The sequence below is a fragment of the Anolis sagrei genome, chromosome 8, assembly GCF_037176765.1.
Source record: "Anolis sagrei isolate rAnoSag1 chromosome 8, rAnoSag1.mat, whole genome shotgun sequence".
Taxonomy (NCBI): domain Eukaryota; kingdom Metazoa; phylum Chordata; class Lepidosauria; order Squamata; family Dactyloidae; genus Anolis; species Anolis sagrei.
Window position 1 is genome coordinate 26,503,128 of NC_090028.1, and position 27,459 is coordinate 26,530,586.

A 27,459-nucleotide genomic window follows, 5' to 3' on the forward strand; every position below is an offset into this window, starting at 1 on the left:
TGATGAGAACTGTGGAAGAGATGAAGGAGAAATTGAAGGAAAAAGAAGAGATGAACGATGGGAATTGTTGAAGAGGTGAAGGGGAAAATGAATGAGAAAGAGAAGGAATGATAGGAATTGTTGAAGAAGTGAAGGAGAAAATGAAGGAGAAGGAGAGGGTGAATGATGGGAATTTTTGACAAAGCGAAGGAGAAAATTAATGAAGAGAAGAAGGCAAATGATAGGAAATGGTTGAAGAAGTGAAGGAAAAAGAAGAGATGAACTATGGGAATTGTTGAAGAGGTGAAGGAGAAAATGATTGAGAAAGAAGGGGAATGATGGGAATTGTTGAAGAAGTGAAGGAGAAAATGAAGGAGAAGGAGTGGGTGAGTGATGGGAAAGTAAAGGAGAAAATTAATGAAGAGAAGAAGGCAAATTACAGGAAATGGTTGAAGAAGTGAAGGAGAAGAAAGAGGCGAACGATGGGAATTGTTGAAGAGGGGAAAATGAAAGAGAAGGTGAACAATGGGAATTGTTGAAGAGGGGAAAATGAAGAAGGAGAAGGTGAATGATGGGAATTGTTAAAGATGGGAAAATGAAGAAGGAGAAGGTGAATAATGAGAATTCTTAAAGATGGGAAAATGAAGAAGAATGAGGTGAATGATGGGAATTGTTGAAGGGGAGAAATGTAGAAGGAGAAGGTGAATGATGGGAATTGTTGAAGAGGAGAAGGAGAGGAATTCATTGAAGAGGAAGGAAGGAGAAGATGAAAGTGAAGATGAAGGAGAAGCAAATGGTGAAGACTGGGAATTGCTGAAGAGTTCAAGATCAAGATCAATGAGGAAAAGGCCAAAGCCAAGAAGGCGAATTGGCTGAGAAGGTGAGGTTGAAGGTGGAGAAGTCCAAAACATTGAAGGGCTGAAATTGGCCCAGGCCTTCTTTAGAGGACACTGAAGTTGGATTCCTTCTCTTTTTCTCTGGATATTGACTGCTGCCTCCAAGTGGTAGAGTCCTTCTCCTCTGGTTCTCCGGCCTTGGCATTCTCCGGCCGCTGGACACTGGCCTCTTTCCGGATGCTAGAGCCAGTGGGGGCCACACAGGAACTGGCCGTCCGCCTCTGCCTTTGGTGTGCCTCCTTCCCACACTTGCAGAGGCCCTTGAAGGCCAGGCGGAACTTCTGGGACATGGCATTGTAGATGATGGGGTTGATGGCGCTGTTGGTGTAGATGCAGATCCTGCAGAAGAGGAGGAACCAGCGGTCCAAGTAGGGTTGCGCCACAAAGGAGTTGACCAGCACCAGGGTCCGGTAGGGCATCCAGAGCAGGGCAAAGAGCACCACCACCACCGCCAGCATCTTGGTCACCTGGAAAGGGGAAGGACATGGAGGAGGGGGAGAAGAAAGGGAAAGAAAAAGGGAAGGATAAGGATGAGAATTGATTGAAGAGGAGAAGGTGAAGGCTGGCAATAGGAGAAGAAAGTGTTGAGGAGGAAGAGGAGGAAGTGAAGGAGGACAAGGTGTAAGATGAGCATTCTTGAAGAAGTGAAAGTGAAGGAGAAGGTGAAGGAGATGTTGGATTAATTATGAGAATTCTTGAAGAGGAGAAAGTGAAGGAGAAGGTGAAGATGGATGAATTATGAAAATTCTTGAGGAGATGAAAGTGAAGGAGAAGGTGAATGATGAGAATTCTTGAAAAGGTGAATGTGAAGGAGAAGGTGAAGTAGAAGATGAATGAATTATGAGAATTCTTGAGGAGGTGAAAGTGAAGGAGAAGGTGGATGATGAGAATTCTTGAAAAGGTGAATGTGAAGGAGAAGTAGAAGATGAATAAATTATGAGAATTCTTGAGGAGGTGAAAGTGAAGGAGAAGGTGAATGATGAGAATTCTTGAAGAGGTGAAAGAGAAAATGAAGGTTAAGAAGTCAAAGTGAAGGACAAGGTGAAGGTGAAGGAAAGGTGAATGATGAGAATTCTCAAAGAGGTGAAAGTGAAGATGAAGGTGAAGGAGAAGGCGAATGACGAGAATTCTCAAATAGGTTAAAGTGAAGATGAAGGTGAAGGAGAAGGTGAGTGATGAGAATTCTCAGAGATGAAAGTGAAGAAGATTAAGGAGAAGGCAAATGATGAAACTTCTTGAAGAAGTCAAAGTGAAGGACAAGGTGAAGGATTGGTTGAAAATGGAGAAGGTGAAGAATAGGGATGTCTTGAAGGTGAGGAGAGACAGTGAAGTTGAAGGCTGGCAATTATTGATGAGGGGAAGAATGTGTTAAATTGGTTGAGACTATATGAGATAGGAATTGAAAAACCAGAGAAAAATGTGCTGCAGGAAGTCCTGCAAAGACACCGTTTTGACAGTTTAATCAACTTTCTCCATGTTTTTATGATAGCACCCATTAGGAAAACAACATTTATAACCCAGAAACAAAAATTGTATTACAGTATATAGTGTTATAGAAGAGTAGGAGAAGAATTTGTTGAAGGAGAAAATGAAAGAGAAGGTGAAGGAGACAGTGACGGACGGAGATTGAAGAAGCGAGGATGAAGGATGGAAATTACTTGAAGAAGTGAAGGATGGAAATTTGTTGAAGGTGAAGAAAGAAGGTGAATTTGAGAGATGGAAATTATTAGAAGAGCAGAAGGAGAAGAATTGGTTGAAGCAAGGAAGGAGAAAGATGGGAATTAGTTGAAAAGAAAGCAAAGGCGAAGGATGGGAATTTGTTGAAGGTGAAGTTGAAGGTTTGATATTGCTGAAGAGGAGAAGAATTATTGAAGAGGGGAAGAAGAAGGAAAGAGAAGGTGAAAGGGAAGACAAAGTTGAAGATGTAAAGGAGAAAATGAATAAGGAGAAGGTGAAGAATGGGAATTTTTGAAGATGTGAAGTTGAAGAATGGGACTTACATTATGGAACATAGGAATGGACTCCCCCCCCCCCCCCCAACCAGGTTTTTTGGACTTCCACAATTCCTAACAGTCTCAGGCCCTCCCCCCCCCCTCCCACCGCGCCACTTAAGTAGAAAATGAAAGTGTAAGCTTCCGCTATCAGCCTTAGCTTCTGCCTACCTAGCAGTTCGAAAATATGTTATATGAGTAGATCAATAGGTACGGCCTTGGCATGAAGGTAAAAGGGACCCTACAGCCATGCCAACAAAACATGACCAGGAGGGTCCATGAACAATAGGTGAAGGTGAAGGTGAAGAATGGGAATTTTTGAAGATGTGAAGTTGAAGGATGGGACTTACACTATGGAACACAGGAATGGGCAAATTTGGCCACCCCCCAGGTTTTTTGGACTTCAACTCCCACAATTCCTAACAGCCTCAGCCCCCCCCCCCCCCCCGCCACCACTTAAGTAGAAAAGGAAAGGGTAAGCTTCCGCTGTCAGCCTTAGCTTCTGCCTACCTGTTGTTGTTCATTCGTTCAGTCGTCTCCGACTCTTCGTGACCTCATGGACCAGCCCACGCCAGAGCTCCCTGTCGGCCGTTACCACCCCCAGCTCCCTCAAGGTCAGTCCAGTCACTTCAAGGATGCCATCCATCCATCTTGCCCTTGGTCGGCCCCTCTTCCTTTTGCCTTCCACTTTCCCCAGCATAATTGTCTTCTCTAGGCTTTCCTGTCTCCTCATGATGTGGCCAAAGTACTTCAACTTTGTTTCTAGTATCTTTCCCTCCAGTGAGCAGTCGGGCTTTATTTCCTGGAGGATGGACTGGTTGGATCTTCTCGCAGTCCAAGGCACTCTCAGAACTTTCCTCCAACACCACAGCTCAAAAGCATCGATCTTCCTTCGCTCAGCCTTCCCTAAGGTCCAGCTCTCACATCCGTAGGTTACTACAGGGAATACCATGGCTTTGACTAGGCGGATCTTTGTTGCCAGTCTGATGTCTCTACTCTTCACTATTTTATCGAGACTGGACATTGCTCTCCTCCCAAGAAGTAAGCGTCTTCTGATTTCCTGGCCACAGTCTGCATCTGCAGTAATCTTTGCACCTAGAAATACAAAGTCTGTCACGGCCTCCACGGTTTCTCCCTCTATTTTCCAGTTGTCAATCATTCTTGTTGCCATAATCTTGGTTTTTTTGATGTTTAGCTGCAACCCGGCTTTTGCGCTTTCTTCTTTCACCTTGATTAGAAGGCTCCTCAGCTCCTCCTCGCTTTCGGCCATCAGAGTGGTGTCATCTGCATATCTGAGGTTGTTAATGTTTCTTCCAGCAATTTTCACCCCAGCTTTGCATTCATCCAGCCCCGCACATCGCATGATGTGTTCTGCATACAAGTTAAAAAGGTTGGGTGAGAGGATGCAGCCTTGCCGTACGCCTTTCCCAATCTTGAACCAGTCTGTTGTTCTGTGGTCAGTTCTGACTGTTGCTACTTGGTCCTTGTACAGATTCCTCAGGAGAGAGACAAGGTGGCTTGGGATGCCCATCCCACTAAGAACTTGCCACAATTTATTATGATCCACACAGTCAAAGGCTTTAGAATAGTCAATGAAGCAGAAGTAGATGTTTTTCTGAAACTCCCTGCCTTTCTCCATTATCCAGCGGATATTGGCAATTTGGTCTCTCGTTCCTCTGCCTTTTCTAAACCCAGCTTGAACATCTGGCAACTCTCGCTCCATGTATTGCTGGAGTCTTCCTTGCAGGATCTTGAGCATTACCTTACTGGCATGAGAAATAAGGGCCACTGTACGGAAGTTTGAGCAGTCTTTCGCATTTCCCTTTTTTGGTATGGGGATATAAGTTGATTTTTTCCAGTCTGATGGCCATTCTTGTGTTTTCCATATTTGCTGGCATATGGCATGCATCACCTTGACAGCATCATCTTTTAAGATTTTAAACAGTTCAGCTGGGATCCCGTCGTCTCCTGCTGCCTTGTTGTTAGCAATGCTTCTTAAGGCCCATTCAACCTCACTCCTCAGGATGTCTGGTTCTAATTCATTCACCACACCGTCAAAGCTATCCTCGATATTGTTATCTTTCCTATACAGAGCTTCTGTATAGTCTCGCCACCTTCTCTTGATCTCTTCAGCTTCTGTTAGGTCCCTGCCATCTTTGTTTCTTATCATACCAATTTTTGCCTGAAATTTACCTCCAATGTTTCTAATTTTCTGGAAGAGGTCTCTTGTCCTTCCTATTCTGTTGTCTTCTTCCACTTCCATGCATTGCTTGTTTAAAAATAGTTCCTTATCTCTTCTGGCTAACCTCTGGAATTGCGCATTTAACTGGGCATATCTCCCCTTATCCCTGTTTCCTTTTGCTTTCCTCCTTTCTTGGGCTACTTCCAGTGTCTCAGCAGACAACCATTTTGCCTTTTTGGTTTTCTTTTTCTTTGGGACGTACTTTGTTGCCGCCTCCTGAACAATGTCTCGGACTTCTGTCCATAGTTCTTCTGGGACTCTGTTTACTAAATCTAGTCCTTCAAATCTGTTCTTCACTTCCACTGTATATTCGCTAGGAATGTTAGTGAGATCATATCTAACTGGTCTGTGTATTTTCCCTGATCTCTTTAGTTTTATTCTAAATTGGGCAATAAGAAGTTCGTGATCTGAGCTACAGTCAGCCCCAGGTCTTGTTTTCACCGACTGGATGGATGTTCGCCACCTTTGGCTGCAAAGGATGTAGTCAATCTGATTTCGGTGTTGACCATCTGGTGAGGTCCATGTATAAAGCCGTCTTTTAGGTTGTTGGAAGAGAGTATTCGTTATACACAGCGAGTTTTCCTGGCAGAATTCTATCAGCCTGCGTCCCGCTTCATTTTGTTCTCCCAGACCATGCTTGCCTGTGATCCCAGTTGTCATTTGACTTCCCACCTTGGCATTCCAGTCTCCTGTAATGAAAATAATGTCTCTTTTCAGTGTATTATCCAGTAGGTCCTGCAGATCCTCATAGAACTGATCTACTTCTGCTTCTTCAGCAGCTGTGGTTGGGGCGTATATTTGGATCACTGTGATGTTGAAAGGCTTTCCTTGCACTCGAATTGAGATCATTCTGTCATATTTTGGGTTGTATCCAAGCACCGCTTTAGCGAATTTCTTATTAATTATGAAGGCTACTCCATTTCTTCGATGTTCCTCTTGTCCACAGTAGTAGATCTGGTGGTCATCTGATGTGAAGTGGCCCATTCCAGTCCATTTCAGTTCGCTGACCCCCAGAATGTCTATCTTTAGTCTTGACATCTCACCAATAACAACATCCAATTTGCCCTGGCTCATAGATCTTACATTCCAGGTTCCTATGGTGTGTTGATCTTTAGAGCATCGGATTCGTCGTTCGCCTCCAGTACCGTCGGCCGCTAGCCTTCCTTTCGGCTTTGAGCTAGCTGCGTCATCACATCTGGGGCTAGTTGAACTTATCCTCTGCTCCTCTCCTCTGCCTACCTAGCAGTTCAAAAATATGTTATATGAGTAGATCAATAGGTACGGCCTTGGCATGAAGGTAAAAGGGACCCTACAGCCATGCCAACAAAACATGACCAGAAGTGTCCACGAACAACAGACTCCTCAGCATGGAAAATTGAACAAAAGCACCTCCCCATGGCCAGAGTTGAACATCACTTCCAGAGATGGAAAGGGAAACCTTTGCCTTGTTATTGTATGTCATTGTTCACTATCTAAAAGGCCTATACGAGGGGCGTTCACTAAAGATGTCCCCTGACCCTATTTATCACAGGATATTGAAACTGCCCATGTGTAATGATATCAGTCTCTATAGGTGACGTGCCAATTTACATCTCAGAACTGATCACGGTCTTGTTGTGACAGGTGCTGAAGTGGTGTGAAGTTTGAGAAAGGTCCCAGTGAAATACAGAGCAGTCCTCAAGTTCCTTTCCTGGAAAGGATACACACCAAAGGAGAAGTTCGATGAAAGAGGTTTCTGGTGAGGATTCCCCATCAGATGATGGAGTCAAGAACTGGCATCGTCAATTCCAATGTGGTCGGACTTAGGTGGAAACAGCTCCAATTCCAGGGCGACCCCACTCTGCTATTGAGGAACACACCATCCAGCAAGTGGAGGTCACCATTTTGGAAAATTGTAACCATTTGCCACCTAGCCCAAAATGTCAAGAAGAGTGTTGGGTCCATGGAAAATACCACCCAGGACCTCTTCACATGCATAAGGGATGCACTTGCTGGATCCTCCGGCTGCTCACACCTTTCCAGAAGCAGGAACGAGTCGAATGCTCTAAGGCTCTCTTGACAATGATGTGTCATGGAAAGCAGGAGGACTTTTTCAATAAACTGATCCCACAGGGTGAAAGCTGAGTCCATCACTCTGATCCTGAGATTAAAGTCTAGTTGATACAATGGAAGCCTTCTGACTCACCACCTCCAAAGAAGGCACGTGCCCAACTCTCGGCAGGCAAGGTCATGCGCACAGGATTTTGGGACCAGCACGGAGTAGGATTGATGGATTTCCTAGCAAAGGGTGACATGATCGCTGGGGCATATGATGCTTCACTGTTGTGGAAATTGTGGGAGGTTTGGATGGGAGGCCATCCAAACCAAAAGACAATGTGGCATGCTCACCAAAGTTGTCCTTTGCCTTCTGCAAGGCAATGCACCAGTTTACAACTCACCTGTTGCCCAAATGGAAGAAGAAGGCTCCTGCGGCTTTGACATTCTCCTGCATCCCCCTTATTCACTTATTCAAATGTCCATTCCCCCCCCCCCCCCCTTTCCGGCACAATGTTTGGATTTTGTTTCAGTTCTCTTTTTATCTAAGAGGCTTTCCAAAAAAAAAGTATTAAAAAGAAAAATGTAGTCTCAATTGAGCCCTGCAATAAAGCTGAAATATCCTCCAGGATCCTTCTAGCTTCTCGGCTGGCAGCTGTCCCTGGTGATAATTCAACACAAAAGCAACACAAAGCCAATTTATTGGCAGGCCGAGGCAGACAAAACTTGGCAAACGGAAAGGGCAGGTGACACATCCAATGGGTAATTCTTACTTAAAAGGCTCTGCTGCAAAAAAATCACACAATATTGTTATTCCAAAGCTCGGCATCCCTCCAGTCTCAGATCAAGGATGGAAAGGTCAGGAAGTATTTCATTTATCTTCCCAAGGGCAAGATTGAAAGCATTCTGTACATGCTCAAGAGGATGCTCTTAATGGCTGCAAGTTTCTATTGAAACAATTCCCGTCTTGCTTTGTAAATTAACATCCAATAAAGGGAGTTTTCTTTCTTCAATAATGATGATGCTGATGATGATGATAATGAGAATGATAATGATGATGATGCTGGTGATGGTGATGGTGATGATGATGCTAATGATGGTGATGATGATAATTATAATTATGCTAATAGTGATGATGGTGGTGCTGCTGCTGCTGATGATTATTATTATTGTGATGGTGATGATGATGATGGTGGTGGTCGTGGTGATGATTATGATGGTGATGATTATGATGATAGTGAAGATGATGATGGTGATGATGCTGATTGTGATTGTGATGTGATGTTGATGATAGTGATGATGGTGGTGGTGGTAGTGGTGATGCTGATTGTGATTGTGATGGTGGTGATGCTGATGATGATTATGATGGTGATGATTATGATGATGGTGGTGGTGCTGATGGTGATGATAGTGAAGATGATGATGATGGTGATTGTGATGATGATGGTGATGATGGTGGTGGTGGTGATAATGATAATTATGCTGATAGTGATGATGATAATGGTGATGATGGTAATGATGATGATAGTGAAGATGATAGTGATTGTGATGATGATGGTGATAATGATGGTGATGGTGATGATGATAATGATAATTATGCTGATAGTGATGATAGTAATGGTGTTGCTGTCGATGATGATGATATGGTGATGATGATGGTGGTGATGGTGGTAGTGGTAGTGCTGATGGTGATGGTTTGTTTTTTTTGTCGTGTCAGGAGCAAGTCGCTTCTGGTGTGAGAGAATTGGCCGTCTGCAAGGACGTTGCCCAGGGGACGCCTGGATGATTTGATGTTTTTATCATCCTTGTGGGAGGCTTCTCTCATGTCCCCGCATGAAGAGCTGGAGCTGATAGAGGGAGCTCATCCGCCTCTCCCCGGATTCGAACCTGTGACCTGTCAGTCTTCAGTCCTGCCAGCACAGGGGTTTAACCCACTGCGCCACCGGGGGCTCCGATGGTGATGGTGATTGTGATGGTGCTGATAATGGTGATGATGATAGTGAAGATGATGCTGGTGGTGGTGGTGATGCTGATTGTGATGATGCTGATGGTGATTGTGATGATGATGATGTGGTGATTATGATTGGGGTGATGATGGTGGTGGTGGTGATGGTGGTGGTTGTGATGCTGATGGCGATTGTAATGTTGGTGATGCTGATGATTATGATTATGATAGTTATTATGATGGTGATGTTGATGATGGTGATGATGATGCTGATGGTGGTGGTGATGATGATGATGTTGATGGTGGTGGTGATGATGCTGATGATGGTAATGGTGATGGTGATGATATTGGCTATAAAAAAGAGTCCATGGTTTTTACATAAAGAACATTTATATCTTTACAGCCAGCCTGTTGTTATAGTTCATCGTTTATATGTTTTAAAGACATACAAATCCAGCAGTGCTATTGAAAGCAGGCGGAAATTACATGTAACATGCCCACTGGAGAAAATTGTAATAACATAATTCTTTGGTGATACGGCCTAAAGGCTAATCAATAGTATTTACTAATTATTTATTATTATTTAATAACATAATTAGCACATTGGATTTCAGAGTTGACATTGAGCATAAGTAGCAATTGGTTTTTTTAAAAAAAATTGCAGTGACCAACGTTTGTGTCCACACTACACAGTTATAGCACTTAGATCCCACTTTAGTTCCCATGGCTGCATTCTATGGAATTCTGGGATCTGCAGTTTGGTTGGTGGGAGGATTCAGGAATCTAAGGCTGGATCTACACTGCCCTATATCCCAGGATCTGATCCCAGATTATATAGCAGTGAAGACTCATATAACCCAGTTCAAAGCAGATAACCTGGGATCAGATCCTGGAATATAGGGCAGTGTAGATCCATCCTAAGGCAGTAACAAAAAGGAGTGGATTACAGCTTTTCAAGAAGAGAGTTTGAAGCACCTTCCCAAACATAATAATACTCATCATCATCATCATCATCATCATTATTTATGTCCCACCCTATCTTCCCACTGGGGACAGGGTGGTTAACAACATACAGCAGCAAATATCCAATGCCGTAAGGTATGACTACCATAAGTTAAACAATAACACATTAAATACCAGACTCTGCTATCTGCCACACTTTTGGATAGTAAAAAGGTCTCTTATTTCTTGCTGATGTTCCCAAAATTTGTAAATAACTGGCAGGTTGTTTTGCAGCTAAGACATGCTGACTCCATCAGTTCCAGGCAGATGCTAGTTTTCTTTCTTAAGTAAAGAGGTATTGTGTTTGCTTCCTTAACTTAAAAGAGTCATTGCCTTTGACTATGTAAACATGTTGTTTTCAACTCAAGTGTTCAACAGTTAAAATCTAATCATGGTCTCACCTGTCAAGCATGTGATAAATAAAATAATTATAACATATAATATAATGCACTTCCCTGAAGTATTTAAAGCACTCTTGATACATCATGCATGGTAAGGAGCAATTCTGCAATTGGTTGGAATGACCAGCCAAAGGTGGGCATCTCACCTGTTTCCTGGAGGAGACGTGGACCCTGCTTCTTGGCCCGACGGTCCGGTTCTGGGTGGCATCTTTGCCGTCTCTTATGGTTGTATCCTGTGGCAAAACAGGACTGTGGAAGAGGACTTTCCCGATGAGTGCATAGAGGACGGTGACAAGGGACAGCGGGGTGACAAAGAAGAGGGCGAAGTCCAGCAGGTAGATAGGTAGGTAGAGGTTGCGAGAGACCTTGTAGCCGCACTCCAGCTGCTGGCTGGCGTTGACTGCAATGTCCACCAGGAAGAACCAGATGAGGCAGTAGAGCGAAGTAACCACCCAGACCAAGGCAATGATGCGCTTGGCGCGCGAGACGGTGCACATCGTCTGGGCCCTGATTGGATGGCAGAGGGCAATGTACCTTGGAGACGACAAAGTGCCGGAGAAAGAAAGAGGAAAGGATGGACCCAGAATTAGGAAATGAGACCTAAAGTTGTATTAATGTTGCATGCATAAGTCCCTAATATATTGCAGGCATCTCTGAGTTACAGACATCTGACTAACAAACAACACCTAGTAAAGAACAGGGTTGGAACAATGGCAAGTGGGAAGGGAAATCCACTCCTGGAAGAGTTATTATCATGGGGAAAATGGGTCTCTGCTGGAGCTTTATCCCCAGTTCTTGTTTCCACAACAATTTATTTATTTCTTTACAGCATTTATATTCTGCCCTTCTCACCCTGCAAGGGACTCAGGGCGGATTACTCTTACATATGCATGACAAACATTCAATGCCATAGACACACAACATATATAGACAGACACAGAGGCAATTTAATATTCCAACTTATCATGAAGGTATTCTGGCCACCAGGGAAGTTGTTTTTTATGGCATCATAAATTAGTTAAATTAGCCTCCTCACATAAGTTGTACCTAAATTTCCTACTTGACAGATGCAACTATCTTTTGGGCTGCAAAGGTCGACAGCAAGCTACATAAATTGGTCGGACACTCACTCCGACCCGGGCTGGCTTCGAACTCATGACCTTTCGGTCAGTAGTGATCTTAATGCAGCTGACTCCCAGTCCCGGTGCCACATTTTCCAAAATCCAATTCTCACAAGGACAGAAAGGGAGGTGAAATGTTCTGAACAAGGGCACAGACAGCAAAACAAACATCGCAGTTGTGCTTACTCTTCTCTATCCTATCCAAAGCAGGCATGCATGTGTGTGCATGTATATGTGTGTGCATGTTTATATATGTTTGTGTGTGGTGTATGTGTGTGTGTATGTATATTTCAAGTATAATGGAATTATAGACATAGGGATTGAATTGTGCCTTCCTGCCTGGGAGAGAGGGTTGGACTGGATGGCCCTTGGAAGTCCTGTCCAAGTATAATGGAACTATAGACTACCTGGAAGTCCAGTGGAGTCTTCTTCTCAGGAGGAGAAGCCTTTTAAACAGAGGCTGGATGGCTATCAGTTAGGAGGGATTGGATGGTATCTTCCTTCTTGATCAAATGGGGTTTGGACTGGATGGCTCTTTGAGTCCCAAGTATAATGGAATTTACTTGGGGATCCAGTGAGGCTGGGTGGCTATCTGTTAGGAGAGCTTGAATGGTGGGAGGAAGGGGGTTGGACTAGATGACCTTTGGGGTCCCTTCTAACTCTGCTATGATTTGGCTATGCGTCTCTCCTTACCTTTCCACGGTGAAGGCCGTAATGGAGCAAGACGAGGCGTTGATGCCCAGATACTGGAAGTAGGTGATGCCAAGGCAACCGGCAAAGCCATAGACCCAGGTCCCGGCCAGGCTGTCGGACACGTTGGGCAGCCCGGCGGCCACCAGCACCATTAGATCAGCCACGGCCAAACTGACCAGGTAGCAGTTGGTCGGGGTCCGCATGTGCCGGGCAGTGAGCACCACCAGCACCACCATGACATTGCCGACGATGCCGACCACACAAATACCCAACACGAGGAAGACGGAGATGACCTTGTATTGCAGCAGACCCAACGCGGCATCTAGGGACACGTTGGTGGGGTTCTCCAACTTGCTGCTACTATTCTCCATGGTTCCAATAAAAATGATGGGAAGCTATGCTCAGTTTGGGGAGACGGCGGATTTTTCTTTTCTTTCCCTTTCTGTTCCAAGTCCATTGATGATGGACATCAACCTGAAATGCTGGAATGGATTCAGATCACATGGTGAAGAATGGAAACATACCCAAAGCTATTGAGGACTGCTTTGGATGCGTTCGCACTGTAGCATTAATGCAGTTTGATGCCACTCAATCCTATGGTATTCTGGGAGTTGTAGTTTGGGTGAACTGTATTAAGGGGTCGTGGCATTAGGAAGATTGGGAACCACTAATCTAGACTGAAGAAAGGATGCAGTTTGACACCACTTTTAGAAGCCGTGGCTCAATCCTATATGGAATCATGTTGTGGGGGTTGTAGTCCTACAAGGTCTTTCACCTTCTCTTCCAAAGAGGGAAAACTACAACTCTCCAGATGCCAAAGCAGCTTTGAGTCTCTTTCGAGACAGATAAAGTGGGGTATAAATATTTAATAATAATAATCATCATCATCATCATCGTGTTTGCTGTGTACTAATCTTGTTGTGTTTATAATAATAATAATAATAATAATAATAATAATAATAATAATAACCTTACTGGGATCTGCATGCATTATTCGCCGATACATCACACAGTCCTAGACACTTGGGAAGTGTCCGACCTGTGATCCAATACAACAGCCAGCAGAGTGTCTTCTGTGGACTCATCTTGTTGTGTTTAATAATAATAATAATAATAACAACAACAACAACAACATTGAGTCATGCAGTCAAAGTGGTCTCAAACTTCATCAATTTTGCAGTGTTGATGCACCTAGATCCAAAGAGCTGTCCAAGGTCTTGAATTATATTTGAGTTCAGTTCTTTTGCAAAAGGAAAAAATAAGAGAGACCTTGCAACCAAACCTAGTGCAATGTGACCGGGCCTTTTAAATCTAACGGAATAATGAAGCCATGAATCACTTTTAAAAGCCAGATAATTGATGGATCCCGGGGTCTCCAATCGGCTGAGACCGTCCCGCATTGTGGCAGATCGTGGCTTCCTCCCTTTCCATTTTCTGACAGCTTTTCCTTCCCTGCTGTGCCGCCTTATCAGACAAGAAGCCACTCTTTAAGATGGAGAGAGGAAAAAATAAGATTGCAATGGAAGGGTCGCTCTCTCCTTTTTTGCTGCTTTGCACAATATAAGAGAGCGAGGAGACACACAATGACTGCAAGGCAGACTTCGGAATACAAGCCGAATAAAGTGCAACTCGTGTTATGATCCCTATGGACACTGAGGGTGTGTCTACACTGTAGGATTAATGCAGTTTGACACCACTTGAACTGCCCTGGCTCTAGGCTGTGGAATCATGAGAGTTGTAGTTTATTATTAGGAATGCCACTCCCGAGATCAATTAATTCGATTGTTTGATTAATTATCCTCCCTTTCTCCAATGCAGGATCCAGAGCAGTTTCTAATATGGGTAATAATAATAATAATAATAATAATAATAATAATAGTTTTTTGTGATTGTTAGCGACCTTGATTGATTAATTATCCTCACTTTCTCCAACGCAGGACCAGAGCAGTTTCTAATATGAATAATAATAATAATATTAATAATAATAATTGTGATTGTTAACTACCTTGATTAATTATCCTCACTTTCTCCAAGGCAGGATCCAGAGCAGTTTCTAATATGGGTAATAATAATAGTAATAATAATAATAATAATAGTGATTGTTAGCTACCTTGATTGATTAATTATCCCCACTTTCTCCAAGGCAGGATCCAGAGAAGTTTCTAATATGGGTAATAATAATAATAATAATAATAATAATAATAATAATAGCTTTTGTGATTATTAACTACTTTTATTGTTTAATTAGCCTCACTTTCTCCAAGGCAGGATCCAGAGCAGTTTCTAATATGGGTAATAATAATAATAATAATAATAATAATAATAATAGTTTTTTGTGATTGTTAGCTACCTTGATTGATTAATTATTCTCACTTTCTCCAAGGCAGGACCAGAGCAGTTTCTAATATGGGTAATAATAATAATAATAATAATAATAATAATAATAGTTTTTTGTGATTGTTAGCTACCTTGATTGATTAATTATTCTCACTTTCTCCAAGGCAGGACCAGAGCAGTTTCTAATATGGGTAATAATAATAATAATAATAATAATAATAATAATAGTTTTTTGTGATTGTTAGCTACCTTGATTGATTAATTATTCTCACTTTCTCCAAGGCAGGACCAGAGCAGTTTCTAATATGGGTAATAATAATAATAATAATAATAATAATAATCGCTTTTTGTGATTGTAGCTACCTTGATTGATTAATTATCCTCACTTTCTCCAACGCAAGACCAGAGCAGTTTCTAATATGGGTAATAATAATAATAATAATAATAATAATAGATTTTTGTGATTGTTAGCTACCTTGATTGATTAATTATCCTCACTTTTTCCAATGCAGGACCAGAGCAGTTTCTAATATGGGTAATAATAATAATAAAATGTGAATTATTGATTATTATTATTATTATTATTATTATTGTGTTGTCGAAGGCCTTCATGGCCAGAATCACTGGGTTGCTGTAAGTTTTTCGGGCTGTATGGCCATATTCCAGAAGCATTCTCTCCTGACATTTCTCCTGCATCTGTGGCAGGCATCCTTAGAGGTTGTGAGGTCTGTTGGAAACTAGGAAAATTGGGTTTATATATCTGTGGAATGTCCAGGGTGGGAGAAAGAACTCTTGTCTGTTGGAGATAAGAGTAAATGTTTCCATTGGCCACCTTGATTAGCATTTAATGGCCTTGCAGTTTTTCAGGTCTGCTGCTTCCTGCCTGGGGGAATACATTGTTGGGAAGTGATCAGCTGGCCCTGATTGTTTCTTACAATATGAATGGTTCCTGAGTTAGTAAGCTCAACACATTTTGTTCCTTTGATTTAGATCCCACTAAGTAAAAAGCCTGTATCTCTAAGGAGAACAAGTGTCAAGTTTATAACTTTCTAAGTATCTTTAAATGTGTTTCAATAGATGATGTTTAATGGATATATTATTTGCAACAAATGTTGATGTATATAATCAGTGCTAAGTTTATAACTTTGCAAGTATCTTCAAATGTATTTCGGTATATGATGTTCAATATATATATTTGCAGTAAATGTTGATGTATATAATAATTTCAGTCCACCAGAGGACATCACAGACATCAGAAGATCTGCAAGACCAAGAACAAGCCAAGAGAGAAAAGACAAAATTCCAGCCAGAGGAAAAGTGTTCTTAACAGACGTCAACTAGACACAGTGAAGACATCTGCCCTTGCGCTATGCTACTCTGCTGCTGAGTACGCATGCCCAGTGTGGAACACATCTCACCACACTAAAACAGTGGATGTGGCTCTTAATGAGACATGCCGCATTATCCTGGGGTGTCTGCGCCCTACACCACTGGAGAAATTACACTGCTTAGCCGGTATTGCACCACCTGACATCTGCTGGGAAGTAGCAGCCAATAGTGAAAGGACCAAGGCAGAGACATCCCCAGCTCATTCCCTGTTTGGGTATCAGCCAGCAGGTCAACAACTTAAATCAAGAAATAGTTTTCTTAGATCTACTGAGACATTCGCTGGAACATCTCAGCAAGCGAGAGTCCAAAAGTGGCAGGCTCAAACCCAGCACCTCAATCCGTGGGTGATACCAAATGAGAGACTCCCCTCCTGGGCACACAGAAGACTGGGCGACTTGGAAGGCACTGAACAGACTGCGCTCTGGCACCACGAGATGCAGAGCCAACCTCAAGAAATGGGGCTACAAAGTGGAATCCACAATATGCGAGTGTGGAGAAGAGCAAACCACTGACCATCTACTGCAATGCAACCTGAGCCCTGCTGCATGCACAATGGAGGACCTTATTGCGGCAACACCAGAGGCACTCCAAGTGGCCAGATACTGGTCAAAGGACATTTAATCAACTACCAAGTCTGCAAACTTTGTGGGTTTTTTTTATCTGTTTGTTTGTTTTGTTCTATTAGAAATGTAATACAATGGTCTGGTTGCCCCTGACACGATAAATAAATACCAGACATCAAGGGAACCACTGACTGCATAGGAAAGCTGATGAGGAAACACAACATACAAAGTATCTACAGACCCACTAAGAAAATCCAGCAAATGCTACACTCAGCAACAGACAGGAGGAATCCTCTCATCTCTGCAGGAGTCTATCGTATACTATGCAGTTGTGGACAAGTCTACATAGGGACCACCAAATGCAGACACATTGCCCAGACCTGAATCAAGGAACTGGAAAGGCATTGCAGACTAACTCAGCCAGAGAAGTCAGCCATAGCAGAGCCCCTGAGGAACCAACCTGAACACAGCATACTATTTGACAACACAGAAATGCTGGACCACTCTAACAACCACCATGTCAGACTACACAGAGAAGCCATTGAAATCCACAAGCATGTGGACAATGTCAACAGAAAGGAGGAAACCATGAAAACCAGTATTCAAAAAAACTCTAAAATCGTAACAGTAAATAAAGAACAACACTCAAAAACAGGGGAATTCCAGACAACAAACAATAAGGGCCAACTAATCACCTCTCAACAAAGGATTCCCTCAGGCAGGAAGAAGCCAGACCTTGAAATTGCTGGGCCATTAAATGCTAATCAAGGTGGCCAATTGAAACATTCACACCTAGCTCAAACAGACATGAGTACTTTCTCCCACCCTGGACACTCCGCAGATATCTAAACCCAATTTTCCTAATTTTCAATAGACCTCACAATCTCTGAGGATGCCTGCCATAGATGCAGGTGAAACGCCAGGAGAGAATGCTTCTGGAATATGGCCATACAGCCCAGAAAACACACAATACCCCTATTATTATTATTATTATTATTATTATTATTATTGAATATATTACCCACCTCTCCCTGCGGCTGCAAAGTCATCTGTACCAAAGTGTGTTGAAGCCTCACTCAACTACAGCTTCCATGATTCCGCAGCAGTTAAAGTGGTGTCAAGCTGCATTCATGCTGCAGTGTTGATGCACCCCAAGAGCTAGATTTTTCTCTCTCTTCCACTTTTCTGTTTTGCAGGTAAGGAACAATCTAATAAGGAAAGGTCAGTATTGACATCCGATTGGCAATGAAGCAGTCAACAAACAAGATAACGTCAAGCTTAGACTGGGATACATTTTGGAAAATGTATTACAGGAAGGAAGTATTCTCATATAGCAGTGTTTCTCAACCTGGGGGGTCAGGACCCCTGGGGAGGGGTCACAAGGGAGGTTTCAGGGGGGTCGCCAAAGAAAACTTATATGTTGGATAGGAACTCCTTTGGCAGAGAAGGCAGAATGTTTCCCCGCCTGTCCTTCTCTTCCTTTTTGGAAACAGACAGCAAAACCATCCACCAAAATCCCTTATCCTGCTCTCTGGATATAAGTGAACTAACACTCCAAAATTCAAGGTCAGTGCACACCAAACCATTTCAATATTTACTGTTGGTCATGGGGGTTCTGTGTGCCAAGATTGGTTCAATTCAATCATTGGTGGAGTTCAGAATGCTCTTTGATTGTAGGTGAACTATAAATCCCAGCAACTACAACTCCCAAATGCTAAGGTCTATTTTCCCCAAATTCCACCAGTGTTCACATTTGGACATATTGAGGATTCAAGTTTGGTACAGATCTATCATTGATTGAGTCTACAGTGCTCTCTGGATGTAGGTGAACTACAACTCCAAAACTCAAGGTCAATGCCCACCAAACCCTTTCAGTATTTTCTCTTGGTCATGGGAGTTCTGTGTGCCATGTTTGGTTCAATTCCATCATTTGGGAGTTCAAAATGCTTTTTGATTGTAGGTGAATTATAAATCCCAGCAACTACAACTCCCAAATGACAAAATCTCTCTCTCTCTCCACCCCCCCCCCCCCACCACCACCACCTCCTCATCGGTATTAAAATTTGAGCATATCGGGTATTTGTGCCAAATGTGGTCCAATGAGTGAAAATACATCTTGCAAATCAGATATTTACATTACAATTCACAACAGTGGCAAAATGACAGTTATGAAGTAGCAATGAAAATAATGTTATTGTTGGAGGTCAACACAACATGAAGAACGGTATTAAGGGGTCACGGCATTAGGAAAGTTGAGAAACATTGTCATATAGGATTACAATACACAATACAGCCAAGGCAATTCACAGCTTCCCTTGACAACAATGCTTGATCACTGCAAAGGAGATGGAAGTGGAATTTGCAGCCATTATTATTATTATTATTATTATTATTATTATTATTATTATTATTATTTTCTTGGCCTTATAGTAGGAATCACATCCCAAACACTTCCTGATCTTTTCCCTTGCTCCAGTATTTTAGAATTACTGCAATATGACCCAATGAATCAATGCCATGGAATCTTGGTAGTTGTAGTTTGCACTCTTAGGGAGAGAAGGCTGATGGCCTTTGAAAGCTACAAATCCCATAGCATTGAGCCACAGCAGATCAAACTGCATTCATTCAACACTTTAGATGCATTCTAGTCTGGAGAAGAGGCTCCAAGCTCAAACTTTGATTATAAATAATAATAATAATATTATAATCGTGTCAGGAGCGACTTGAGAAACTACAAGTCGCTTCTGGTGTGAGAGACTTTGCCGTCTGCAAGGACGTTGCCCAGGGGACGCCCGGATGATTTGATGTTTTTATCATCCTTGTGGGAGGCTTCTCTCATCTCCCCATATGAGGAGCTGGAGCTGATAGAGGGAGCTCATCTGCCTCTCCCCGGATTCGAACCTGCGACCTGTCGGTCTTCAGTCCTGCCGGCACAGGGGTTTAACCCACTGCGCCACTGGGGGCTCCTATAATAATAATAATAATAATAATGGTGGTGATGAGGATAATTTCTTCTACTAATGAAGCTGTAGAAGAAGTATTTTGACCTTGCTGAACTACAGCTCTCAGGATTCCATAGCATTGAGCCATGGTAGTTCAAATGGGGCAAAAAATGCATTAATTCTACAGCATAGATGCACCGTCAATAATAATAATAATAATAATAATAATAATAATGGTGATGATGATTATGATGATGATTTCTTCTACAACTACAACTCCTAGGAGTCCATAACGTTGAGCCATTGAGTTCAAATGGGGCCTTGCTGAACTACAACTCCCAGGAGTCCATAGCATTGAGCCATAGCAGTTCAAATGGGGCCAAAAATGCACTAATTCTACAGTATAGATGCACTGCCAATAATAATAATAATAATAATAATAATAATAATAATAATAATGGTGAGGATGAGGATGATTTCTTCAAATAATGAAGCTGTAGAAGTATTTTGACCTTGCTGAACTACAACTCTCAGGATTCCACAGCACTGAGCCATGGCAGTTCAAGTGGGCCAAAAATGCATTAATTCTACAGCATAGATGCACCACCACCAATAATAATAATAATAATAATAATAATAATAATAATGGTGATAATGAGGATGATTTCTTCTAATAATGAAGCTGTAGAAGTATTTTGACCTTGCTGAACTACAGCTTCCAGGAGTCTATAACATTGAGCTATGGCAGTTCAAGTGGGGCCAAAAATGCATTAATACTACAGTATAGATGCACCACCAATAATAATAATAATAATAATAATAATAATAATAATAATAATGGTGAGGATGATTTCTCCGAATAACGAAGGTGTAGAAGAAGTATTTCAACCTTGCTGAACTACAACTCCCAGGAGTCCATAACATTGAGCCATAGCAGTTCAAGTGGGGCCAAAAATGCATTAATTCTACAGTGTAGATGCACCGTCAATTGTATTCGGACATGGTATTGCTTCCATTCAGACACTGTATTATCCTTAGTATTGGTATTAGTATTTAGAGCTGACTTCTTCTCTCCCAAACAATACTCAAGGTGGCTAACACTAGAAACCATATAATATGTTGATGAAAAAATCCCAAGCATCCAAACATTAAGATAGAATTCGGCACAGAAGTGAAGAGCAATAATCCAAATTCATCCATTCTCTTTCCCTTATGCACTAAACAAATTCTGAGCAGAAAAATAGGGAAACAAACAAAAAACCAACCTTAATTCCCATTCTCCTCTTCCCCAAACCCATCATCCTTCCCTTTGCTTTTAAAGCATCCAACTAACTTTTTCCTGCAGGACTTAATTACCTTTTTCTCATTCTCTTCTGGATCGCCCGGCTGCTATTATAGAAGGGTTTCGTGATCTCCTTCCTCTCCGACACACAGCATTGGTGCCTCTTTTGCTCACCGATAGACATAAAGGGGATTTCTCATCAGCTGATGCAGCTCCATTCTGGTAGGCAAACCTATGAGAGCAGAGCCCCCCCCCCCAATACACTTTTAGCTGTGCCCCCCCAATACACTTTTAGCTGTGCCTTTGCAAAGCAGAAATAACTCAGATACAAGCCAGGTTGTTTATTGGATGCATCGGATTAAAGGAAGGATCTGAGGGCTTGACCGATGCATTATGGCTTCAAGGGCTTGACCAATGCATTATGGAGATGTTTTGACAGCTTGAGCCACATGCCATTGATGGGAAGGAATGCCGACCCCAAGGATAATTAATTGGAATGTTTGATTGATTAATTATCCTTATTTTCTCCAAAGCAGGATCCAGAGCAATTTCTAATATGGATAATAATAATAATAATAATAATAATAATAATAATCTATTCTGCTTTGGTTAGACCACACCTGGAATATTGTGTCCAATTCTGGGCACCACAATTCAAGAGAGATATTGACAAGCTGGAATGTGTCCAGAGGAGGGCGACTAAAATGATAAAAGGTCTGGAGAACAAGCCCTATGAGGAGCGGCTAAAGGAGCTGGGCATGTTTAGCCTGAAGAAGAGAAGGCTGAGAGGGGATATGATAGCCATGTATAAATATGTGAGAGGAAGCCACAGGGAGGAGGGAGCAAGCTTGTTTTCTGCTTCCTTGGAGACTAGGACGCGGAACAATGGCTTCAAACTACAAGAGAGGAGATTCCATCTGAACATTAGGAAGAACTTCCTGACTGTGAGAGCCGTTCAGCAGTGGAACTCTCTGCCCCGGAGTGTGGTGGAAGCTCCTTCTTTGGAAGCTTTTAAACAGAGGCTGGATGGCCATCTGTCAGGGGTGATTTGAATGCAATTTCCTGCTTCTTGGCAGGGGGTTGGACTGGATGGCCCATGAGGTCTCTTCCAACTCTTTGATTCTATGATTCTATGAATAGAGCAACAACTGGAAATGCTGACACAATACGAGGATTTAAAGATCAAACTGCAAAGACTCTGGCATAAGCCAGTCAAGGTGGTCCCAGTGATGATTGGCACACTGGGTAAAGTACCTAAAGACCTTGGCCTGCACTTAAACACAATCAGCGCTGACAAGATTACCATCTGCCAGATGCAAAAGGCCGCCTTATTGGGATCTGCATGCACTATTGACCGATACATCACACAGTCCTAGACACTTTGGAAGTGTCCGACGTGTGATCCAATACAACAGCCAGCAGAGTGATCTTGTCTGCTGTGGACTCTTCTTGTTGAATTAATAATAATAATAATAATAATAATAATAATACAACAGGAAATACTCAGCCGTTATCAAGACCTCAAAATTGAACTGCAAAGGCTCTGGCATAAATCAGTGCAGGTGGTCCTAGTGATAATGGGCACACTGGGTGCCGTGCCAAAAGACCTCAGCCGGCATTTGGAAACAATAAACATTGACAAAATCACGACAAAGCTGCAAAAGGCCACCCTACTGGGATCTGCACACATTATTTGCCGATATATCACACAGTCCTAGACATTTGGGAAGTGTCCAATGTGTGATCCAATACAACAGCCAGCATAGTGATCCTGTTTGCTGGGCACTCATTTTTGTTGTGTTGAGATTGTTAGCTGCCTTAGGTCCCTATGGAGAGAAAGATGGGATAGAAATAATAATAATAATAATAATAATAATAATAATAATAATAATAATAATAATAATATGCTATTTATTATTTATTTGCTTGAGGCAGGGTACAACACTTATAATACAGAGGTAAAACATAAGACCATTACAATACACATGCGCGCACACACATAAATATGTTTATATTTATTCACTTAAAGCAAATAATATATTTATATTTATTTGCTTAACCAACTTATAATACATAAATAGAATATAAGGCCATGAATATGTGTGTTTGTGTGTATAATATGTGTATATGAATATATGTATTTTATAAAATACTTCCAATGTATTTTAAATTGGTTTTACTTACTCGTTTTTAGACAGTTCCACATTCTATTTCACTGTTTATTATAGCCTTTAGGCTATAATGGCATATTGTATTGTTTTTGCCACAGTTCACCACATCGAGTGTCTTTCAGAGAAAAAGAAGTAAAAAATAACAATAATACACACCAAGATTATAACTGTGAGCTAAAACGATTTTAAACACGCAAAAGGGTGGAAACTAGGCCTGGGTGGTTTCGTTCGTTAATTTTGTAATTCGTTAAATATTCGTTATTTTTAGCAATTACAAAACGATTACAAAACATATTTTCAAACCCGGAAGTGTTTTTAAATATCGAAACGGCATCCTCCATCTTTTTTATGGGCTTCCGCCCGTTTCGGAAATGACGTTTTAGGGATGGAGGATGCTGGGTGCGCTGGGAGCCAATCCTGCACTCCCAAGCACTGTGGCTGATTGTGATTGGGCGGGCTGCTCTTTAAAAGCGGCTCCGCGTGGCCGCATTGCTCATTGCTGGGGAAGGCGAGGAGACGGGAGGTTCGGGAGGGAGGCTTGGCTTGCATTCATTCATTGCTTGCATTCATTCATTCCCTGGGCTGGGAGCAGCGGGGAGGCTTTGCCGTTCGCTCCACAACAGGGCAAGCATTTTTAAATATTTCTGAAAAATATCTTTCTTTTATTCTTAAAAAAATTCAAAAAATATTCTAAAAAAAGAAAAGACCCTTGTGTGCCTGTGTGTGTGAGTTTGTCCCCGTCCTGTGGCTGTGTTCGCTCCACAACAGGGCAAGCATTGTTAATTTTCCATTTTTAAATATTTCTGAAAAATATTTTTCTTTTATGCTTCAAAAAATTCAAAAAATATTCTAAAAAAAGAAAAGACCCTTGTGTGCCTGTGTGTGTGAGTTTGTCCCTGTCCTGTGGCTGTGTTCGCTCCACAACAGGGCAAGCATTGTTAATTTTCCATTTTTAAATATTTCAAAAAATATTTATAAATAAATATTTCAAAAAAATTCAAAAAATATTCTAAAAACGAAATTAACGAAATTTCGTAAATACTGAACTTTTTCAAAGGAAAATTTTGTAATTATTTTAAATATCGAAACGCAAAAACCCCCCAAATACAAATCGATTTTAGAAACAAATTTTTGCGTTGTTGCCCAGGCCTAGTGGAAACCTCAGCCCTATTCAAAACAGCACTGGATTGAAAATATAACGAAGAGAGGGCTAAAAGTGTTGCTAGGCAAAAGGCACCTGCATAGCAACCGATTAATGTCTGGACATCTATCTAATTAAAAGAAGATATTCATCACTGGATCAGTTTTGGAAGCAACCACCAAAATGGCCTTCTCCGGAGATTTCTTATGGGATTTTATTTATCATGTCAGGAGCAAGCCAAACAGTTGTATTGCATTTTTAAACAAACAAACAAACAAAACACAAAGTTTGCAAGATTGGTAGTTGATTAAATGTCCTTTGACCAGTAGCTGGCCACTTGGAGTGCCTCTGGTGTTACTATAAGAAGGTCCTCCATTGTGCATGTGGCAGGGCTCAGGTTGCATTGCAGCAGGTGGTCAGTAGTTTGCTCTTCTCCACACTCGCATATCGTGGATTCCACTTTGTGGCCCCATTTCTTGAGGTTGGCTCTGCATCTCGTGGTGCCAGAGTGCAGTCTGTTCAGTGCCTTCCAAGTCACCTAGTCTTCTGTGTGCCCAGGGGGGAGTCTCTCATTTAGTATCAGCCATTGATTGAGGTTCTGGGTTTGAGCCTGCCACTTTTGGACTCTCGCTTGCTGAGGTGTGTCCAGCGAGTGTCTCTGTAGATCTTACACAACTATTGATTTAAGTCATTGACGTGTTGGCTGATACCCAAACAGGGGATGAGCTGGAGATGTCACTGCCTTGGTCCTTTTACTATTGGCTGCTACTTCCCGGCGGATGTCAGGTGGTGCAATCTAATTAAAAAAGATATTCATCACTGGATCAATTTTGGGAGCAATCACCAAAATGGCCATCTCCGGAGATTTCTTATGGGATGCATCTACACTGCAGAATGAATGCAGTTCAACTGCTATGGAGTCCTGGGAGTTGAAGTTCGGTGTGGCACCAGCAGAGAAGGATAAAGACCTTGGGATACTACAACTCCCAGAATTGCATAGCATTGAGCCAGGGCAGTTAAAGTGATGCCAAACTGCATTAATTCTCCAGTGCAGAACGCACCATGTTAGCTGCCTTGAGCTTTGCTTGAGAGAGAAAAAGTGAGATATAAATACCAATAACAATACTATGGAGATGCTTTACCAAGGGCGTATCTACATTGTTGAATGAATGCAGTTCAGCATTACTTTATCTGCCTTGGCTCAATGCTATGCGATCCTGGGAGTTGTAGTTTTGCAAGGTCCAAGGGTACTAAGATCATCTGGGGAGGCCCTGCTCTCGGTCCCGCCTGCATCACAGGCACGCTTGGCGGGGACGAGAGACAGGGCCTTCTCAGTGGTGGCCCCTCGGCTGTGGAACGCCCTGCCTGCAGATATCAGATCGGCTCCCTCCCTGCTGGCGTTTTGGAGGAAAGTGAAGACCTGGCTGTTCGAATAAGCATTTGATTAAACAGTGTAATTGAACATAGGAATACGGAATAATGGATGATGAGACTGGATTCTGATTTTACTGTTGAGGCACTAATTATTGTTATACGGATGTTAAATGATTTATGTTACAATTGTTCTTAATTGCCCTATGCTTGTCTCGTGATGTTTTGTATTGATGTTGTTCACCGCTTTGAGTCACCTGAGGGCTGAGAAAAGCGGTATATAAAATAAATAAATAAATAAATAAATAAATACAAACTGTAACTCCCAGGATTCCATAGCATTGAGCCAGGGCAGTTAAGGTGATGCCAAACTGCATTAATTCTACATAGCAATTGGTATATATTGCAATGATAATACTTTCCAACCTTTCTGCTATCATTTCATGTTTAAAATCCCTTGACGTTTGGCCTTCTTCTTCTTCTCTAGGATTATCATAAAGGGCTTATTAAAATGCTCATTTTGGAGAGAAGGGGCCCAGTTGGAGCTCACGCCTAGCAAGCCAGCTTTGATTTGTGCCAGAGTTTCATTCTGTTTGATGATTTGGCTCCTTGAAGTTGGAAGCAAACCATTTATTCAGCTTACTTTGTATTATTTGTTGGGTCTGAGCTCCCTCTTGCGTTTGCAAACACAAAAGCCACCCTGTACGGTTGAGCATCCTTTATCCGAAATGGACCACATTTCTGATTTTATCTGGATTTTGCCATCCTTGCATAGATATCATTAGATATCTTGGAAAGCCAACTCCCTAATGAACTTTCCAAACCTTCATGGGTACATCCACACTGCAGAATTAATGCAGTTTGACGCCGAACTGTCATGGATCATTGCTATTGAATTAAGTTTCTGTGTTTCTATTGCATTTTCATTTCTAAGAAATCAAATTAAGAAATCAAATGTATTATTAATATTGGTAATACTACTGTTTGTTTTTGTTGTATTTAAATCTATATAAATAAAAATGTAGTGTTCGTTTGTGAGATTAAGAGAACTCAAAAACCACTGGACGAATTGACACCAAATTTGGACACAAGACATCTAGCAACCCAATGTATGTCCTTCTCTAAAAAAATTGATTTTGTCATTTGGGAGTTGTAATTGCTGGGATTTATAGTTCACCTGCAATCAAAGAGCATTCTGAACTCCACCAATGATGGAATTGAACCAAACTTGGCACACAGTTCTCCCATGAGCAACAGAAACTACTGGAAGGGTTTGGTGGGCATTGACCTTGAGTGTTGGAGTTGTAGTTCAACTATATCCAGAGAGCACTGTGGACTTAAACAATGACCAAACTTGGCACAAATACTCAATATTTAGCGATTCGGCTGAAAAGGATGCAGAGCTGCAATCATTCGCCAAGCTAATCATGTGGTTACACAAATAAATGCCACTTTTATAGAAATGCAGAGTTGTGTGGTTCAAATCTCCCACTCCCCGCCCTCCACTTGGCTGATGCCACAACAGCTGGGAGGAGGCTCAGCTGCCCTCTGAGCGCGTGGGACAATCACAGGGCTGCTGCGGTGCGTCTGGGCCAATCAGAAGGGCTGAGAAATAAATAAATAATGTGGGACTGTCCAGAACATTGTCTGGACAGCCCTTCCTTTATTGCAGGAGTTCCTGCAATAAAGGTCTTGTCTGGATGGGCCCTCTGAGAAAGATTGCTGAAGGCCTCTCCCAGGAATGTGACCTTGTGAATCTTCATGGGACATCTTGGGCCTCTCGTCTGGGGTTAACTCAAGCCCAAGCAAACCCTCATCCCCATTGCTGACAGACCCAGGCCCAGAAAGCCCTTCATTTCCATTTCTGTCATGACCATCAGACACAATCACAGGCTGAACTACAACACCATACCCATTTTGTCACTTGCTATCTTGACATTATGTCCTCTCCATAAACTG

The 27,459-nt window shown here is 42.0% G+C and overlaps 1 protein-coding gene across 1 annotated transcript; it reads right to left on the reverse strand.

Annotated features, from left to right (window-relative positions):
* Positions 1–641: 641 nt before the first annotated feature.
* On the reverse strand, positions 642–21,055 carry LOC132783164 (thyrotropin-releasing hormone receptor-like). Its single transcript, XM_060788254.2, has 4 exons — positions 20,892–21,055; positions 12,305–12,786; positions 10,637–11,024; positions 642–1,342 (listed from the first exon to the last, which is right to left on the reverse strand). Exons 2-4 carry the CDS (start codon positions 12,673–12,675, stop codon positions 920–922), a joined length of 1,182 nt encoding a protein of 393 aa, XP_060644237.2. The 5' UTR covers positions 12,676–12,786; positions 20,892–21,055; the 3' UTR covers positions 642–919.
* Between the last annotated feature and the right edge of the window lie 6,404 nt (positions 21,056–27,459).